The 21,192-nt window shown below is 43.3% G+C and overlaps 1 protein-coding gene across 9 annotated transcripts in view; it reads right to left on the reverse strand.

The window, feature by feature from the left end:
- Positions 1-21,192, reverse strand: part of ASH1L (ASH1 like histone lysine methyltransferase) — a 197,075-nt gene that overhangs the window by 90,781 nt on the left and 85,102 nt on the right. For 7 of the 9 annotated variants that reach the window (XM_045454357.1, XM_045454360.1, XM_045454361.1 and 4 more), the window contains exons 5-6: positions 15,063-15,807; positions 4,054-4,233 (exon numbers count right to left, since the gene is read on the reverse strand). In XM_045454357.1, coding sequence (XP_045310313.1) covers positions 4,054-4,233; positions 15,063-15,807 — 925 coding nt within the window. The remainder of the gene's footprint in view (positions 1-4,053; positions 4,234-15,062; positions 15,808-21,192) is intronic. The other 2 variants (XM_045454362.1, XM_045454363.1) reach the window with 1 other exon arrangement.

The raw sequence follows: 21,192 nt of genomic DNA on the forward strand, positions 1-21,192 counted from the left end.
CGTCTTAAAATTTTTTTTTAACTTTTAATTCCAGTAGAGTTAACATACAGTGTACTATGAGTTTCAGGTGTACATGGCAGTGATTCAGCACCTCCACGCATCACCTGGTGCTCACCACAACAGGTGCACTCCTTCATCCCTGTCACCTGTTTCACCCACACCTGTGCCCCCTCCTTCTAGCGACCACCTATGTGTTCTCTAGAGCGAAGAGACCGTTTCTTGGTGTGACTCTTTTGTTTTCTCTGTTTGTTTTGTTTCTTAAATTCCACATAGGAGGGAAGTCATATCCCCTCATAACTTTTTAAAGCCTATAATGATTTATATACAAGAGTAACTTTGCAATTTCTTTGTACCCTTCTGTGGCCCCAGAAACAACCTGGCAGAAAATGGAAGATTTTCTGGGCAGCAGTGAAACCATTCTGTGTGATATTACAAAGGTGGACACATGTCGTTAGACATTTATGAAAACCCACACAACATACAACACCAAGAGAGAACCCTCACGTCAGCTGTGACTTCGGGCGATAAGGACGTGTCAGTGGAAGTTGACTGATTATAATAAACGTAACACTGCGCTGCTGGATGTTGACGGTAGGGGAGGCTGTGTGAGCAGGGGTGTATGCAAACTCTCTCTCACTGTGTATCAATTTTGTTGTGAACCTAAAACTGCTCTAAAGAATTCTTCCTTAACTAAAAAACAAAACAAAGAAAAAACCCCACAAATTGCTACCAACAACAACCAGGCAGCCCATAAAAATATACTGGCTTCACAGTTTGGAAGAATGCATACCTGTATCAATCTGATCAATGTTTTAAAAATATCCCAGAATAGGGCCTGCCTGGGTGGCTCGGTTGGCTAGTGTCCACCTCTTGGTTTCGGCTCAGGTCATGATCTCATGGTTTGTGAGCTCCAGCCCTGTGCCCATCCAGCTCTGCACTGACAGTGCAGAGCCTGCTTGGGATTCTCTCTCTCCCTCTCTCTGTCCCTCCCCTGCTTGTGTGCTCTCTCTCAAAATAAGTAACTTAAAAAAAATACAATATTCCTATAAACCATTTTCTTCCTACTTATTTTTAAAAATTTCACTTATTTATTCATTTATTTTGAGATAGAATCCCAAGCAGGCTCTGCACTGTCAGAGTGCGGGCCTGGTGCGGGGCTCGAACTCATGGACTATGAGATCATGACCTGAACTGAAATCTAGAGTCCGATGCTTAGCCGACTGAACCACTCGTGCCCCCCCCCCCACCACCTACTTATTTCTAAGAGGTGAATAGCTAGTTGTAACATAAACAAGGTGATATTTTAGTCCATTCTCCGAGTGAAAGACTTTTGTCTGACCAGAGACATTTTACAACACAGATGTGGTCGAAGATACTGATCTTTTGATTCATAATCTGACTTTATTATTAATCTCCCCTTTTTAGGGATTTAGTCCAGAAAAAAACACATTTATAGAAACAAAAGTAAAACTTGAAATTAATTTTTTTTAGCAGAAAACTTGATAAATATATTTGTTTTCTCTGTTCAGCAAAAACACTGCTTAAAATTATAACTGGAAAAAAAATAGCTCTTTCCAAAATACATTTCCATTTTCTCACCTGTAGTGACTGAATGCTAGTTATTTTTCAGGCATCATCAACTGGAATATGAACCCTGATTTCCCAGCCTGAAGTGTGGTTCCATGACGATGTTCTGGCCAGGGTCTATAAATGAGGTTTTCAACTCTCCTTTCTCATCAGCCTGAGCTGCTATAACACATTACCAGAGACTGGGGGGATGTCAGCAACACATTTTTATTTCTCACTCTTCTGGAGGCTGGGATGTCCAAGATCAGGGGTGAGTTCCAGTGAGAACTCTCTTCCTGCTACTCCTCATATAGTGGAAGGAGGCCATGTCTCTGTGTTTCTTCTTAGAAGGCCGCTGACCCTACTCACAAAGGGCAACGTCCTCATGACCTAATTACTTCCCAAAGTTCCTGCCTCCAAAGACCATCACACTGGGGATTGGGGATTCAAGTCTGGGTAGGAGTGGGAAGACGTGTCCACTCCATACTGCTTCCTTACAGAGAAGATGGACACTTTTCACTCCCTTTCTTCTTTTCTGCTTTCTACAAGGAAGACCTGATGGCTGAGCTCTAGCTGCTATGTTGGAACAAGAAGAAACCACAGAAACGGAAGCCTAATGCTGAAATGGAGGGACAGAAACAAAGGAGTCTAGATCTGTGAGGAAACTGAAGACACCATATTGACCTTGAAGTTTGTATTTTGTAACATTAAAAAAAAAATTTTTTTTTTAACGTTTATTCATTTTTGAGAGAGAGAAACTGAGCACGACCAGGGGAGGGGCAGAGAGACAGGGAGACACAGAATCCGAAGCGGGTTCCAGGCTCCCAGCTGTCAGCACAGAGCCTGACGCGGGGCTCGAACTCATGAACCGTGAGATCACGACCTGAGCCGAAGTCGGACATTCAACAGACTGAGCCACCCAGGCGCCCCTCATAACATTTTTTAAGTTAAAGGAAAAGAAATGTGTATCTTCTTAAATTCTGGAGTATTTGAATTTCCTATTATCGGCATCTGCAACGAATAAGCTTAATGAATAAAACATTTTCATGATCCTAGAAGCAAGAATGGGGTACAAAGAGTTTATGTGGAATCTACCTCAGTGGTCAATCAATAGAAAACTTTTCACTGCAAAATAAGGTGCTGTGGTTCACATGCAGACACTTTAACCTCACTGAGTCGGACATACGTCTAAAATGTAACCTTTCCTTCACACCCTCATGACCTTTTGATGGACGCCGAGTGTCTGTTGTTGCAGCCCGGTCATACACTGTCTGCTCTGTCACTAGAGTTATCCAAAAACACACACAACACACACACACTTTTCCTTTCTTAAAAATATCATGTTGGGGCACCTGGGTGGCTCAGTTGGTTGGGTGATTGATTGGGGGCGCTTGAGATCAGGTCCTGATATCATAGTTCACAGGTTTGAGCCTCATGTCGGGCTCTGTGCTGATGGCACGGAGCCTGCTTGGGATTCTCTCTCCCTCCCTGCCCCTCCCCCACTGGAGTTCTTTCGTTTTCTTCCCCTCTCTCTCTCCCTCTCAAAATAAATAAATAAACTTAAAGAATTCATCATGTTTATACACAATGACACAGTCAGTTGATGTCTCTTTCAGGCTCTACACCTTCTTTTTTTTCTTTTTTAGAGATTTTATTTTTTAGTAATTTCTACACCCAACACGGGGCTCAAACCCACAACCCCAAGACCAAGAGTCACATGTTCTGCTGACTGAGCTGGCCAGGCACCCTTGGGCTCTACACATTCTTAATTGAGGTGCTTCTTGAGCTGCTCCTCCCGAAGGGATAGGACGTTCCTACAAGGAGCGTATTTCACTCCTCCAGCAAAGTGTTTGAAAACACAGAAAACACTCAATCAATGAGGAATGAATGTAAAAAATCAAGATCATTTTAGATACCCACATAGTACCATTTCTCTTATTTTTAAAAACGAAAAAAGATACCGCTAGAAAGGCAGAGAGAAGATGAAGAACAGGGAAGATGCTGAAACTAATATCACACCAAATGTTAAGTAATTAGAATTAAAAAAAATTGAAACAGGGGCGCCTGGGTCAGTCGGTTGAGTGTCCGACTTCGGCTCAGATCATGATCTCACAGTCTGTGAGTGCAAGCCCCGCGTCAGGCTCTGTGCCGACAGCTCGGAGCCTGGAGCCTGCTTTGGATTCTGTGTCTCCTTCTCTCTCTGCCCTTCCCCTGGTCATGCTCACTCTCTCTCTCTCAAAAATAAACAAACAGTAAAAAAATTTTTTTTTTTTTTTAAATTGAAACAAAACCCAAAAGAGCAGGAAGGTAATTAGCCCCGAACAACACAGCGCAGTGTCACTAGCATAGTGGGCGCTGCGGTATCTGTGATGAGGTCAGTATTTGTGGGCCCTGCACTCATACGGTGTCTTTTGACGGTCAAAGTATCATCTCAAGCACGGAAGAACGGTCTTGAGGACACGCCGGCTGACAGGTGCGCCTACTTACTCTGCAGTTTTGTAAACGTCAGAATACAGCCCCGCTTTCTGATACTTCTTCTTTGGGGGGCGCGGGGCCTTCTTCTCCCTTGGGATGAGAGGGAGCACAGGCTGCAAGCTACCTTCAGGTTCGGGAGGCTTGGCTGGGGTTTCAGGAGGACCGGGAATCTCAACTGTTGTTTCAGTAAAGCTAGAAAGAGAGTTTAAAGGTAATTTTTATTACTGTCTATTCGAAAAACGCCACGGCAAGTAAAACATGAGATACAGCACTTCCTCATCTGACTGTGATGGAGTAACAGATGCCACTCTGGTCCTCCCAACAGAAACTAGTAGAAATATGGTAAACTACTATAAACCTACAGAAAGTGTAGGGCACCCGGGCGGCTCAGTCGGTTAAAAGTTGGGACTTCAGCTCGGGTCGTGATCTCGCGGTTCGTGAGTTCAAGCCCCATGTTGGGCTTTGTGCTGACAGCCCACAGTCTGGAACCTGCTTCGGATTCTGTGTCTCCCTCTCTCTCTGCCCCTCCCCCCTTGCGCTCTGGCTCTCTCTCTCTCAAAAATAAATAAACAGTGAAACTGGAGAAAGTTTACAAAACAATGATCAGACATTAGACAACACTGTAGGATTGTGATCACCAAGAAAATTGAAAAGAAAGAAAAAAATAGAAATAAGAACTGCGTTCATAGGGAGGATGATGATGGAGGGAGTAGAGCCACAGCAGAGAACAGCCAACAACATAAACCGAAAAGACAGAGAACGCTGAGGGCACTCGGGCTGGTGAGGCAGAGCACTGGTGTGGAGAAAGCCACGGAGGAAAGTAATTCTAGACTGAAGTCCGGGTGGTACCTACACAGGACGAAATTCTCTAAAGCCAGACAAAGAGCTACCAGAGTGCTGGGACCTGAACAAGTCCAAGAGCTCGTACATGATGGTCGCTACTCTGATTCCACTAGGCAGAGTGGAGAGAAACTGCAGGGCATTCCACAGACAATCCAGAGGGTAGTGTCACCCAGTTTCATAGGACTCAACTATCCCTAGACCAAAGACTAGCACTAATAAAGCTTAAAAACAGTCTTCCAAAGGATCTAAACTGAACCACAAGTAACTTAACTGCCTACCAAAAAAACCGTGAACATTTGGAAAAGAACAAAAACTAGATACTCAATTGTGTGACATCTACAAAGTAAAAAAATTCATAATGAAAAAACCCCAAAGATTCATGGCCAAATATTTTCCAAATTTGATACAAAGTATAAGCTCAAAGTTCCAAGAAGCTAAACAAGCCATTAACAATATAAACTCCAATACAACAAGGTGTATCACAATAAACTGCTAAATAAATACCGAAAAGTTTTTAAAAGCCAGAGGAAAAAATAAACAATCTATACAGGAGTACAAAAATAGGAATGAGTATTTCATGTCTGAAACAATTCAAGGCTGAAGGCAATGAGATAACATCTTTAAGTGCTGGAGGAGGAGGAGGAGGAGGAGGAGGAGGAGGAGGAGGAGGAGGAAAAAGCCTGTCCAAGTAGAATTCTAAGTCAATCAAAAACATTTTTTAATGTTTATTTCTGAGAAAAAGGGAGAGAGAGAGAGAGAGAGAGAGAGAGAGAGAGAGAGAGAGAGAGAGAGAAAGAGAGACTGTGCACACATGAGGGAGAAGCAGAGGAGACAGGGAGAGTCCAAGCAGACTTCGGTGCTGTCAGCACAGACCCTGATGTGGGGCTCGAACCCACAAACCGTGAGATCATGACCTGAGCCGAAGTCAGACGCTTAACTGACCGAGCCACCCAGGCACCCCTATCAAAAACATCTTTAGGGGCGCCTGGGTGGCTCAGCCGATTAAGCGTCCGACTTCAGCTCAGGTCACAATCTCGCGGTTAGTGGGTTCGAGCCCCGCGTCAGGCTCTGTGTTGACAGCTCAGAGCTTAGAACCTGCTTTGGATTCTGTCTCTCTCTCTGCCCCTCCCCCACTTGCACTCTGTCTCTCTCAAAGATAAATAAACATTTAAAAAGTTTTTTTTTTAATCTTTAAAAATTAAGTTGATTCTAGCTCCAGGCAAAGATGGAATAGATATTGCCACTTATCCTTGCACTAGGTACAAGGAAAAACCCTGGAAAATATATATAAAATAAAAATAAGCAAGCAGATTGGTTAGGGACCTTAAGCCCAAAACAATGACATGGCAGGGAATGGATTTTTCTATTTCCATGAAAAACACATCACTGGGCTATTGCACTGAATTTGTAGATCGCTTTGGGTGGTTCTGATATCTTAACAACATTAAGTCTTCCAGTCCCTGAACGCAGGCTGTCTTTCCATTTATTTATGTCTTCTTTAATTTGACTGAACAATGATTTGTAGTTTTCAACGTACAAGTTTTGCCTTGCTAAGTTTATTCTTTTTTTTTAATAAAAATTTTTTTTTCAATGTTTATTTTTGATAAAAAGTATAAGCAAACAGGGGAGGGGCAGAGAGACAGAATCTGAGGCAGGCTCCCAGCTCCACGCTGTCAGCACAGAGCCCGACGCAGGGCTCGAACTCACGGACCACGAGATCATGACCTGAGCCGAGGTCGGACGCTTAACCGACTGCGCCACCCAGGCGCCCCTAAAATTTTCTTTTTTAAGTTTCTTCTTAAGTAAGCTCTACACCCAACATGGGGCTTGAACTCACGACCCCAAGATCGAGTCGCATGGCTCCACCTACCGAGCCCCCGGGGCCCCTTGCTAAGTTTATTCTTAGGTCTGTTCCTTTTGAGGCCACTGTAAGTAGAACTGTTTTTGTAATTTCCTTTTTAGAAAATTATCAGTGTATAGAAACGCAACTGATTTTGTGTTTTCAAGTTTGCTGAACTTGTTCAAAAGCTTCTACAGCTGTTTTGTTTGAGATCTTTAGGGGTTCATGGAAGATCACAGCGTCTGTGAACACAGCTCATTTTACTGTTTCCTTTACACTTTAGAAGCCTTTCACTCCTTTTTCTTGCCTGACTGCATCAGTCAGGAATTTTAATACTAGGCTGAATTAAAGCAGCAAAGTGGACATTCTTCCTCATTTCTGATTTTAGGGGAAAAGTTCTCAATCTCTCACCATGGATCCTGTTAGCTGCAGGGTTTTTTGTATAAGGCCTTTAATATGTTGAGGTAGTTTTCCTGTTCCCAGACTGCTCAGTTTTTATCATAAACGAGTTAGTCTGTGAAATTACGTTTCTACATTTATTGATACGATTGTGTGATTTTTCTTCTTTAGCCTTTTGATGTGATGAGGAACCTTAATATGCTTTTAGATGTTGAACAAGTCTTTTATAACTGGGATAAATCATACTTGGTACTTGGTAACAGGATCAATTGATTTATCTATCTATCCAATCAATTAATTTGTTATTTCTCTTTTCACCTGTTCTTACTTGTTTGTTTGATTGATTGATTGGTTGCTGTTCTCCTTATCAGGCAAATTCATTTCTACTTCTGTGCCTTACCTTCTTTTTCTGTAATCAAAAACAGTTTCTGCTTTCCTGTTTATCACCTGCATACATCAATTCTCCCAGTGCCACGTTTCCCTGAGTGCTGTCCATAGGCTACACACATCAGAATTACCATGAGGGCTTATAAGACATGCAAATGCCCATCCACAGATTTTTAAAAATTCTCCTTAGTGAAGTCTGAGTGGACAACATCCCGCCCTTGCCGGTGTCTATACCAACACTGGGCTCTCTCTCCACAAGTGCATCCATCTCATTCTACTCAGGCTCTGACACCCTAGGCGGGGTTGATGTTCTCTCCACTTTGTCCCAGACCCTAACTCTTCGTTCCATTAAGTCTCCAACACCCAACTCAGGGTCACCATGGTTTCCATACTCCATGTGGACACCTAGACCTAACGACTTTAAGACTGAATTTTTCAGGGCACCTGGGTGGGCTCAGTCGGTTAAGCATCTGATTCTTGATTTCGACTTAGGTCACGATCTCATGGTTCATGAGGTGGAGCCCCATGTCTGGGTCTGCACTGTCAGGGCAGAGCTTGCCTGGGATTCTCTCTCTGTCCTTCCCCTATTGGCATTCTCTCTCTCAGGATAAATGAACATTAAAAAGAAAAAGAAAAGAAGATTGAAGTTTTCTTTTTAATTTTTTTGTTTATTTTTGAGAGAGAGAGAGAGAGAGAGAGAGAGAGTGTGAGTGAGTGACAGCGAGTGCGGGAGAGGGTCAAAGAGAGAGGGAGAGACAGAGAGGGAAACACAGAATCTGAAGCAGGTTCCAGGCTCTGAGCTGTCAGCACAGAGCCTGATGGGGGGCTCAAGCTCATGGACCAAGAGATCATGACCTGAGCTGACGTCAGACACCCAACTGACTGAGCCACCCAGGTGCCCCAAGACTGAATTTTTCAAGAAAAAAAAGAGGAAGAGGTAATGCACATTAAAATATGGTTCATCACAGGGTGCCTGGTGGCTCAGCGGGTTAAGCATCCAACTTTGGCTCAGGTCATGATCTCGCAGTTCATAGGTTTGAGCCCTGTGTCGGGCTCTGCGCTGACAGCTCAGAGCCTGGAGCCTGTTTTGGATTCTGTGACCCTCTCTCTCCGTCCCATTCTAGTTCGCACTCTGTGTCTCTCTCTCAAAAATAAACAAACGTTAAAAAAATACATGGTTTCATAATATATCTATCTACATCAATACAGTAATTTGGGGACACCTGGGTGGCTCAGTCAGTTAAGCGTCTGACTTTGGCTCAGGTCATGATCTCGCCTTTCCTAACTTTGACCCCACCGTCAGGCTCTGTGCTGACAGCTTGGAGCGTGGAGCCTGCTTGAGATCCTGTGTCTCCGTCTCTCTCATTCCCTCCCCTGCTTGTGCTCTTTCTCAAAAATAAACATTAAAAAAATTAAATTATTAAAAAAATGCAGTAATTTGTTTACTTTGTGTGTGTGTTTGCTTTATAAAAGTAGGACCAGCTAGTATATCATTTTTAGGAACTTGGTTTTTTTGTTTTTTTTTTTTTTTTACTTAATGTTTATAAGATTCATCCACTATTATTACATTATCAGCTGTAATTCATGAATCTCTATTACCATATCATTTTCCATTGCGTGGAAAACTGTGTTTATTCCTTTTCATGGTAATGTTGGATATTTCTATTTTCTATATATTATAATGAATCTTGCCACTACCTTTCCGAAAAGTGTTCTGGTGACTGTTGGGCAAGACTTTCTCTAAAGGGTAACTGCTAGATTACATAGGGTTTATTTGTAACACAATTTTGTTGCTGTTTATGTATTCTGGACACCAAAACTGTATACATCACACGTGTTACAAATTTCCCAGTTTGTAGAAAGTCTTCATGTATTTGTCATGATGTTTGATGAATGGAAGTTTAGCTTTAATATAATTGAGTATGTCAGTCTTTTTACCTGTATGGGTACTGCTTTTGAGATCTGGCTTATGAACTCCTTTCTGACAATAAAGTTGTGAAGTTTTTTTCATTCCATTATGGATTTAATCAACTGGGAGTTAACTTTTGTATCTGGGATGAGACAGGATCCAATTTCATTCCCGTTACTATGTAGTATCAACTTTTAGGGCACAATTCATTAAATACTGTTCTCTGTCCCTGTCGATAAGCAGTGTTACGGTTTCATGTAGCAAGGTTGCCTTCTCTTACCGAACCAGTTCCGTACTAGCTTAACGCACCACGGCTTCAAGAAGTCTGGGGACAAATCTTTTACGTTATTCAGTAATTCCATCCCTTGGAATATACCCTGGGGAAATTCGTGCCCATATCCACCAGCATTTTTGGGAAATAGTCTCAAAGTCGAAACGACCCAACAGTGAAGCAGAGAACTGAATTCTGTACCGACGACGGAAAGGACTACAGCAACATGCCACAGCACAGATACAGATGTACATGTTGAGCAAAGAAAGGGAAGATACAAAAGTGTATGTCCTGTGCAATTCCATCCAAACGAAGTTCAGTGAGGGTAAACTAAACGACATTGTCTAGGCTTGCAAACTTAAATGGTGTAAAAGAGAAAAGGTAAGGAGGTGGTTACATCAGAAGTCAGGAAATTGATTTTGGCTAGTGGTGAAGCAGTTTGTGACTGGGTAGGCACAAGGGATACTAGCTAGCAGAGTTCTATACATTCACCCCTTCCATGTCTATATCAGTGTTGGCTTTATGAAAAAAAGATGAACTTATTTCTAATGTTTATGTACTTTCTGTAGGTGTATTCCCCTCCCTACTTCCCCCATCATCTCTAAAGAGTTTTTTTTTTTTTTTTTTTTTTTAAGTTTGTTTATGTATGTACATCTGTCTGTCTCCACCCAGTGTGGGGTTTGAGCTCATGGCCATGAGATCAAGAGTCACATGATCCTCCGGTTGAGCCAGCCAGGTGCCTCTAAAGAATTTTAAGGAGAATGGAATGATCCTTTTCTTTCAAGTATGGTAGAAGTTTCTGGTCCTGCTGCTTTCTTTGCAGCAAGATTTTAAATTAAAGATTGGATTTATGGAAAAGAAACACTCAGGTTATCTCTTCTTGAGTAGGTTTTCCCTAGGAATACGTACATTTCAACTGAGTTTTCCAATTTGTGGGGCATAACAAGCTTATAGTAGTCATTTTTTAATCTCTCATATACAGCTTATCTCCTTTTTAACTTATAATTTTCTTCACTGATCAACTTTACTAGAAGTTTGTATATTTTATTAGTCTTCAAGGAACTAACTTTGGTCTTCAGTGAGTCTCTCTATTGTACCTTAGCTTTATTTTGTTAATTTAATATATGTTTCATTTCCTTCACTTCCCATTTACCTTTTGGGGCTTATTCTCTGGTTTTTCTCATCTCTTTTTTTTTTTTTTTTTTTACATTTTATTTATTTTTGAGACAGGGAGAGACACAGCATGAACAGGGGAGGGTCAGAGAGAGGGAGACACAGAATCCGAAACAGGCTCCAGGCTCTGAGCTGTCAGCACAGAGCCCGACGTGGGGCTCGAACTCACGGACCGCGAGATCATGACCTGAGCCGAAGTCGGCCACTTAACCGACTGAGCCACCCAGGCACCCCTCTCATCTCTTAATTGGACTCACGGTTCATAAATTTTCAGCATTTTAGAAAGTAATATAAGTATTAAAGGCTATGAATCCCACTCTAGCCACCTCTTTAGATACATCCTGCAAGTTGATATATGTAGTATAGTGTTGATTCAGTTTTAACTATTTGAATTATGATTTTATTTTGTCGTTAAATTTTATTTAATTTATTTTAATTTACATCCAAGTTAGTTAGCATATAGTGCAATGATTTTAGGAGTAGAATCCAGTGCTCAACCCAACAAGTGTCTTCCTTAATGCCCCTTGGCCATTTAGCCCACCCCCCCTCCCACCACCCCTCCAGCAACCCTCAGTTTGTTCTCTGTCTTTAAGAGTCTCTTAGGTTTTGTCCCTCTCCCTGTTTTTATGTTATTTTTGCTTCCCTTCCCTTATGTTCATCTGTTTTGTATCTTAAAGTCCTCATATGAGTGAAGTCATGGGATATTTGTCTTTCTCTAATTTCACTTAGCATAATACCCTCTAGTTCCATCCACGTAGGTGCAAATGGCAAGATTTCATTCTGATTGCCGAATAATACTCCACTGTGTGTATGTGTATATATATTCTTTATCCATTCACCTGTCGATGGACATTTGGACTCTTTCCATACTTTGGCTATTGTGGATAGTACTGCTATAAACATGGGATGCATGTGCCCCTCAGAAACAGCACACCTGGGGGCACCTGGGTGGCTCAGCCAGTTGGGTGTCCGACTTCGGCTGAGGTCATGAGCTCAGGGTTCATTAATTTGAACCCCTTGTCAAGCTCTGTGCTGACAGCTCAGAGCCTGGAGCCTGCTTTGGATTCTGTGTCTCCCTCTCTCTCTGCCCCTCCCCCACTTGTGCTCTGTCTCTGTCTCTCTCTCTCTCAAAAATAAATAAAATGTAAAAAAAAAAAAACAAACTTAAAAACCCCCCCCAAAACCCAAGAAACAGCACCTATATACCTTGGATAAATACCTAGTAGTGCAATTGCTGGGTCATAGGGTAGTTCTATTTCTAATTTTTTGAGGAACCTCCATACTGTTTTCCAGAGTGGCTGCACCAGTTTGCATTCCCACCAGTAGAGCAAAGGAGAGATGATTTTATTTGTTACACAGCTTTTAAAATTTGTCCTTTTTCCTTTTAGAACCAGGGTTTGAACCCAGATTCTTCTGATCTAGAACCCAGCTCATAACCATTATGCTATTCTTTTCTTAAACTTAAAAAAAATGTCTACTTAGTTTTGAGAGATACAGCGAGTGAGCAGGGGAAGGGCAGAGAGAAGGAAGACACAGAATCTGAAGCAGGATCCAGGCTCCGAGCTCTCAGCACTGAGCCTGACGTGGGGCCCCAACCCACGAACGCTGAGATCATGACCTGAGCCGAAGTTGGATGCTTAACCGACTGAGTCACCCAGGCGCCCCATAACCATTATTCTTTTGCCATCTGGGTTGTTCCTAATCAAATAGTGTCCATACTCTTTAACATGGCATACAAGGCCCTCTGCATGATCTGGCCCCCCCCAACCTTTTCTTTAGACTCATTCTCTAAGCTCTAGACCACACTACTAGAATTTGCTCTGTGCTTTGGCCACAAAAGCATTCTTTCACTTCCTTGAACCTGCTCTGCCTTTTCCTACTGAGCCCATAATGTGTGCTCTAGCCTCGCGCCTTACATAACAGATGAAGTCAATTCTTCAGATTTTAATTAGTAATTACTTCCACAGGGAAGCTAGGTCAATTACCTCAACAATTCGTTCTCATAGCACTAACTCTCCCTACTCATACTTAGGCTGCACAATCCATGAGGACAGGGAGTGTATCTCTATCTGCTTACCACTCTTACCTACCCTCAGCACATGGGATAAGTAATTTTGCAATAAACACTTACTGAATGAGGAAATGAATGAATTCCTGCTACACACCAAGTACTATAGTAGATTCTAATCAGAAAAAGGTGAAAAACTGCTGCTGCCCTTGGGATCTCACTACGTCATGTCCTTTCTTGCACAATCTCCTAAGAGGAGTCCCTCCCAGCATGGGGCTCACACTCACGACCCCCAGGTCAAGAGAGGCATGCTCCCCTGACTGGGCCAGCCAGGCACCGCTACACGGCGCGCTCTTAACGCCCATGCCCACAAAGAGAACAGGATTTGAGAAGAAATGAGATCATGTGAAGAGAGACACAACTTCTCAACCAGTAAGCTTTTAGTTTCACTGATGTATCTACAGGCTTTATTACTCATGAAAAAGAAAAAATATATCCTGTATATTCTCTAGGAAAAGAAGTCTTTTTTATAGATGATGCATTAGAGAGATATAAGAAACCTCTATATGGGATTCACCAAGGTAGATGATAGAGAAAAAGACTGATAACTGTCCTACTGCTGTTTGGCAAGAAAATATAAAGAAAACCAAATGATGTCATACAACAAACATTAAGGGTTATCATTCTTTTTTTTTTTTTTTTTTTTTAATTTAAGTAATCTCTACACCCAACATGGGGCTCAAACTCACAACCCCAAGATCAAAAGTCACAGGCTCTTCTGACTGAGCCAGCTAGGCGCCCCAGGGTTATCATTGTGACTGCATGTAATGAGCACTTAAAAAACAGGTATGGAACACAACACATACTAATGTCTTCTAATATGCAAAAACGTGCAAATTAAAATAAGCAGCAAGTAACATTTAGGAAGTATATTTCACCTGTATCAGACTGAGGAAGGTTTTCTTTCCCTGCCCCCGGATAAAGATTTTTTAAAAAGATAATTTCCAGGGTAGATAAGGGTGGGGGGGAAAGAGTACGTGACTATTACCGCATGATGCTAGTCAAAGTATAAACAGACGTGGCTTTTAAGACAGCAGTCTGACAATATATGTTAAGAGGCTTAAAATGTATCTAGCAGTTTCAATTTGTATTTCTCTGTGAACGAGGGATGCCATTAACTGTGACTGACATGCTACATTTAGTAAAGGAAAAGCCATTTGCAAATGGTGAATATTGTCATTAGCTCATTTAAAAATACCAAATATACCTTCAGGGAATGAATCTGGTTGGATACATAACAAAAGGATTAAATGCTCTTATTTTGGATGACTTTTGGCTCTGTGTTCTATATCTTTTAGAAAAATGTAAAAATGTAACCAGGACACTATGAAGGAAATAAATCTAACATGCAGAAAAACGTATGCGATAACAGGAAGACAAGGTTAGAGCATACAGGAGATGGTGTGATAACAAAAATAATTCCAGGCACACGGCTATATACTAGGTAAAACAGGTAACCTCTCTGGGCCTGGACCTCATCACCTGTAGAGTGAGGGGATTAGATTGAATTGTTACATTCCCTGTGCTTAATTATTTATAATTTGGGGCAGTTATAATAAGACCCCCCCCCCCTTTTTTTAAACCTAACCCTAACTTACTTTTTTAAAGTAAGTGGGGGAGGGGCAGAGAGAGAAGGAAAGAGAGAGAATCCCAAGCAGGTTCTGCACACAGGCTCAGACTCAGGAACCTTGAGATCGTGACCCAAGTCAAAAATCAAGAGTTGGACGTTGGGGCGCCTGAGTGGCTCAGTCGGTTGAGTGTCTGACTTCGGCTCAGGTCATGATCTCACTGTTTGTGGGTTCGAGCCCCGCGTCGGGCTCTGTGCTGACAGCTTGGAGCCTGGAACCTGCTTCAGATTCTCTGTCTCCCTCTCTCTCTCTGCCCCTCCCCTGCTCATGTTCTGTGTCTGTCTCAGAAATAAAATAAACATAAAAAAAAAAAAAAAAAGAAAGAGAGGGTCGGACGCTTAATGAACTGAACGACCCAGGCGGCCCAGAAGAGGAACTTTTCAATAAAACAGAGAAGTGCAGGTTTTCTATAACGAAGAGTCACTCAGCTGCGTATGGATAGGTCACATCTGTGACACGTCTGTGTGTCCTCCACCCAGACCAAGTGTGAAACCAGGAATTACCTTTCAGTGTGCTCTCGTTCTTCCTCTGGGAACGGCTTCTGCTTTTTCTTGGTCTGTTCTTCCAAAAGCCAACTTTTCCTCTTCAACCCCTTCTTCTGTTCTGGACTCAGGTTCACGCTCTGGACAACAGCCTCGATGACATCCGTAACGGTGTCAGGACGGAAGGGCGCCGCTGCTCTCTCCTCGCCTTCGCTCAGCTCGGGGCCGACCAACTGGGCGGCCTGGAAGGCTTGCATCGACACCACGGCCTGGAGGGGGCATTTCCGAGGTCGGCCTGGTCTGCGTTTCACGAAGTTGTTCCCTGTCCTGGCCTGTCTTTGCAGTTTTTTGGCTTTTAGTATTTTGTTGACATGGTCCAGGTTTTTCTTGGTGGCCAGGATTTTGTCGTAATTGCACATTTTCCGAGCTTGGCGCTGCATGGCTTCCACTACGCTCCTCTTGATGTGCGGGGGCGAACGGCTGCTCGGCAACTTTTCGGAGAGGAGTGAGATGCTACCACTGCAGGAGTCGCCGGGGACCGCAGGCACGAGAAGGCTGTCTGGTCTCCCCGGGGCTCGCTCCTTGCCGTGGCTGTGGCTGTGGCCCGGACTGGAGGAAGGCGGCACAGAGGCGGATGTGATCGCGGCCTCGACGCTCTTCCCCAGGGGCGCCTGGTCCTCATGTTGTACCATCCGCTGCAGCAGACCGTCCACGGAGTCGTCCCCAGAAGCGGTCGCTCTCGGACTTCGAGAGGAAACGCCATTCACTAAATGAGGTGACAAATCACACGCAGAAGAAAAACGAACACAGCCAGTCATTTAAACGACTCTTTACAAGGAAGAAAAGGAGCACTGCTCCATCTGTCCTCACAACATCACACATCCCAAGACCATGTGCGGTTCTCTTTCCCAGCAAGTTGGTGGTTTACTTTCCTGAATCAGGCCTATATGACAGTCATCTCAGGAACTTCAAAACTGGCCTATGCCTCCCTATTACCAGTGAGTTAAAAAGCAACAACAATAACGCTCACTCTCTGAGATGAGGACCAGGAATGAGTCGTTTATTTCTTCAGAAATGAAGGTCCATTTGAGTTAGGAGACTCGACAGTTAAACGCCGGACAAAGACCTTCCACTTAACCCTTGTTACCTTAGTGGCCCAGGGACTCGGTGATCTTTGTCTCCTCAGATACCACTCAGCGCATTTTCGTGACTATACTTCATGTGGGAAAGGCTCCCGCTCCTCTGGCCAGCCATGTTAGTTTCACAGTCTTGGTAAACATCGAATTGTAATAGGCCTACTTCCCAAGATGCCTCGTTGTTTCCTACTAATGATCACAGGTAATGCTTCTCCAAAGTTGATGGATGCATATCCTGTCTATCTGAGTTTAAAATGCAGTAGGATTCTAGGGGCTACTGTACAAGCCCCAGGCATTCCAGATTCCAATCAGATAACACTGGACGTTTTCTCCAATTACCAATAACTTCCTTCAAATAATATCCAGTAGTACTGTTTAAATTCAAACTCTCAGTGACATTTTATATCCCTAATTTTTAAAATCCGGCCTCCACTGTCTCTCTGATAACCCACTTTCTCTCCCCATTCCTCAGCTCCATCAGCATTAGCCGTAGAGGCCCCTCAGCCCCAGTACTGCAGTGTTACCTTCTACCTTTATTGCCCACGGGGGACACGTTCCTTCTCATAGTTTCCACGATCAGAACACACGTGCTAATCTTCACTTTTATCTGAAGGTCACCAGAATGAGGACTGTCCCCTTCTCACTCTCTGGCCCGAGCACTTCTCTCCTTGATGCAGGCCTCCCTGCTCCCTTTGACAGTTCATTCAATAGCACGTACATTCTGGTGTCTCCCCGGTCTCTCTTTTCTGAGTAACACCTGTTTTTCTACTTCTCTGCTTTTGCACGTTTCATAGATCTCTCGTACTCCTGTTCCTTACCTCCTCCCTCAACCTTGTTCCTCCAAAGCGCCAAGCTCAGTGACTGGTAACATAAAGCCAGCTCTTCAACATTATATACACAGAGCACCAATCTCGTGCCAGGGATTTTGTCAGCCAAGCTCAGGCCACATCGTCTGTCATTTCTCCTCTACTCTCCCCACAACTCAAAACGTTTGATTTTACGTTAGTCTGGCCTCTTGAACCTATCCACTTGCCTTCACACCACCACGGCCCCTCCATACCCAGCTAATCTTGCCTCCCTGCCCTAAAGCAACAGCCCAGCTGCTTGTAGAGCTATTACAACCTGTACATACACAACTCTTTTACTAATTCTCCCTTCAAGGGGTAGGATCTAGGGGCACCTGGGGGGCTTAGCCGGTTAGGCGTCTGACTTTGGCTCAGGTCACAATCTCACAGTTTGTGAGTTTGAGCCCCCACGTCAGGCTCTGTGCTGACAGCTCAGAGCCTGGAACCTGGTTTGGAATCTGTGTCTCCCTCTCTCTCTGCCTCTCCCCCACTCATGCTCTGTCTCTCTCTCTCTCTCTCAAAAATAAATAAACATTAAAAAAATTTTTTTTAAAAAGGGGTAGGATCTAATGCCTCTCCTCTTGAGTATGAGTTGCCCTTAGTGAGCTGCTTCTAGCAAAGAGAAGTCGATAGAGGTAAGAATATGGTGATTTCTAAGGTTGGGCTAGAAAAGGCAGGACACATTCCACCTGAGTTTCTCTGAAACCTCTGCTCTGGGAACCCAGCTTCCACATTATAAGTAAGTCCAGGCAATCTACTGTCATGTTTCCCAATAGATCCCGCTAAGGTCATAGCCAATAGCTTTCATAACAGTGACTGCACTCATTAGTATTATCATATACTCTTTTAGTGTATTTAAGTAAAATATCCCTTTGGATTTGCTTCAAAACAGTTCATGGATGGGCCATAAGATATCCTGTACAAAATTGTTTTCCTACGGTTGTTTATATATCTCAATTACTACACAGATAGTCTCTACACATATTTCATTTCTTTGAATATCCCTGGAAGGTTAGGACATAGTTCTGGTTGAGCTAGTTGCCTTTATTTTTAATTAATTTATTTTTTAAAGATTGTATTTTTAAGTAACGTCTACACCCAATGTGGGGCTCAAACTCACAACCCTGAGATCCAGAGTGGTGTGCTACACGGACTGAGCTGGCCAGAGGCCCTCCCGCTTGCCCTTCGACTGCAAAACAGAGGGTATCATCCCAGTGCTGCTGGTGATGATGAGAATGCCAGGTCAATCAGGACTGAGGACGGTCAAAGACACTCAGGTTTATGCCAAATAGGAATTAAATTTGCATTTGGCTGTGGAAGAACTCAGGGCCCTACTACTCTACAACAAATTTTCATTGATTTTTTTTCTGGGTTCCACAGGCAGTGTGAGACAGGAGGTGACACAGAGCATGTGTGTGGAGAGGAGCTCCTTTTCAGGCTCTTCCCAAAGCCAAACTGAAACAAGGAACCACCAGGTTCTTCTGTGGCGGCTTTGTTTCTATTTGCTCGCATCCTGGTAAATGTCACCTTCAGGGAGCGCCAGATTTACGCCAGGAAATCTGATGGGGACTTCTGTGCTGCTAAAGCCTTAGGCTTTGTCCTTTGTCTCTTGCACCTGGATGTTTCCCAGTAATCAGGCTCTCGCCACACCAGGCAGATGTCAAGCAGCTCTAATACTCCTAATTCCTGTTAATCAAGTTTTCTGAAAGTTTCTGGTTTCCTGTCTACTTACTTCAAATTTCAGCAATGTTTTAAGAAATATTTTCCATATTTTATCTAGTATTTTTAGTTTTAAGTACCGAGAAGCATATCTGTTGGCTCCGTACATCTCCTCTGCCTCCCTGCTGGAAGCAAAGCTCAAATCCGTACCAGGGTCACCTGAACTCAGCACCTTCTCAAGCAGCCAAACTGCTCTAACTCCACCTGCAAAGTGGTTTTATAAAAATCGTTTTCCCAATTACTTAACACTTTCTGTCCACATCTTTCTTGACCTCTTTGTGACATCTGACATTAAGATGTTTCCGTTCCATGTACTCTGTGATTTTTCTATATAAAAAATCTATTTAAAACTTGTATGTTATCACTGATCTCTTTTCTTCCGCTTCCCTCGAAAGCGAATGTCTCTTAAACCTGCATTCCTGGGGCGCCTGGGTGGCGCAGTCGGTTGAGCGTCAGACTTCAGCCAGGTCACGATCTCACGGTCCGGGAGTTTGAGCCCCGCGTCGGGCTCTGGGCTGATGGCTCAGAGCCTGGAGCCTGTTTCCGATTCTGTGTCTCCCTCTCTCTGCCCCTCCCCCGTTCATGCTCTGTCTCTCTCTGTCCCCCAAAAAATAAATAAAAAACGTTGAAAAAAACAAACAAACAAAAAAAAACAAAAAAACCCTGCATTCCTGCCATCCTCCCGATTGGTATCTTCTTGCTGGGTAATCTCACTCGCTGCCAGATTAAAGTTTGTATTACCTACTGTTAGGCCTGCGTCTCTACCAGAGATGCCTCTCAAACTACAAGCCACCACTTCCGAATGGCTAATTAACATCTCCACCCCAACAGTCCAAACACTGTTCAATTCTAACATATCCCAACCTGAAGCCATTATCAACGCATTTCTCCACACATTTCTTGTCACATTCCACTCTCTACATTGTAATGCTGTAGACTTTCCCCAAAATGTGTACGCGGTAGACTGAGCCATTATTCATAAATATTCGCTGCCCTGCCTTCAATGACATTATACACCCGACACTTCCTCGACGTAAGACTTAACCATGTGATCTGCTTTAGCGCTGAAATGTGAGGAGTAACAGTTAGTTCTGGGCAGAAACTTTAAGAGCTGGTCAGTGCGTTGTATGAACCTTCACCCTTTTCCACACGACCAGCAACACTCCAGATAGAGGCTGGGTTACACAAGGTCCTAGAAGGAAGACAACGCAGAACAGACCCATTATGGTCACACAGCGTGAACAAAAAGTAACAACACTTTGTTGTTTCAAGCCACCGAAATGTGGGACTTTTTTTTAGCACTGCAAAATCTATCCTATTTTGAACTGCACAATATATCAAATAATTTTTATCTTCCTGTTCAAAATCCTCTAGTGGCTTCCAACTGCGTCTACAGTAAAGTCTCAATTCCTTCAAATGAAAAAACAAACAAAAAAAACCCCTATGCCATGTGGGTTTATTACTTTGATAGCTTCACGTTCAACCACAATCACACATAATATCCCTCACACACTCGTAATCTCAAAAAACGTGCTGCTCTCCAAAAACAGCATTCCATTTTATGGTTTTGCGCTTTTCTTCAGACATGTTATTGTCAGTGAGTTAAACACATTCTTACTGTTTACCCACTCATGTACTCAAATTACAGTAGTATTATGTGTCACATCTTCAAGGATGTTGTCTTCTTCTTTTTTTTTTTAAGTTTATTTATTTTGAGAGAGAGAGGGAGACCGCACATGCGCACCTGAGTAGGGGAGGGACAGAGAGACAGAATCCCAAGCAGGCTTATTAGCACCGTCGGTGTGGAGCCCAACACGGGGCTGGAACCCACGAACCGTGAGATCATGACCTGAGCCAAAATCAAGAGCCGGCTGCTCAACCCACTGAGCCGCCCAGGCGCCCCAGGGATGTCTCCTTTAGTCACCACGCATGTGGTAAGTGCTCGAGTTGCCTACACCGACCGGTCTGTTACAGAATTTAACCCACCTTTTAATGGTGAATATGGCTGACTCCTTGAGGGCAGGAACCTTATTCATGTTTACATCTCCAGTGCTCAGTATTCATAGTAACTCAGAAAGGATTTATTTGAATGAATAAATCGTGGTTGGTTTTATGGTGACAGTAACCTTATGGATCTAGGTAGTATTTCTTTTGTTTACTCAAGTAAAATATTTGGGTGATTTTTCTTCGTGGATATCTCCATGAGATCTCATTCTTTCTTTTAAGGGGTTGGCAAACTTTTTCTATAGATAGCTAGATAGTAAATATTTTAGGCTTTTGAAGACACATACGGTTCTGCTCCGCAGAACGACAGATACAGCGACTTTTAAAAAGAAACTAAAGGGGCGCCTGGGTGGCTCAGTCGGCTAAGCAGCCGACTTCGGCTCGGGTCATGATCTCGCGGTCCGTGAGTTCGAGCCCCACGTCGGGCTCTGTGCTGACAGCTCAGAG

Source organism: Leopardus geoffroyi, chromosome C3, assembly GCF_018350155.1.
Source record: "Leopardus geoffroyi isolate Oge1 chromosome C3, O.geoffroyi_Oge1_pat1.0, whole genome shotgun sequence".
NCBI classification, from domain to species: Eukaryota; Metazoa; Chordata; class Mammalia; order Carnivora; family Felidae; genus Leopardus; species Leopardus geoffroyi.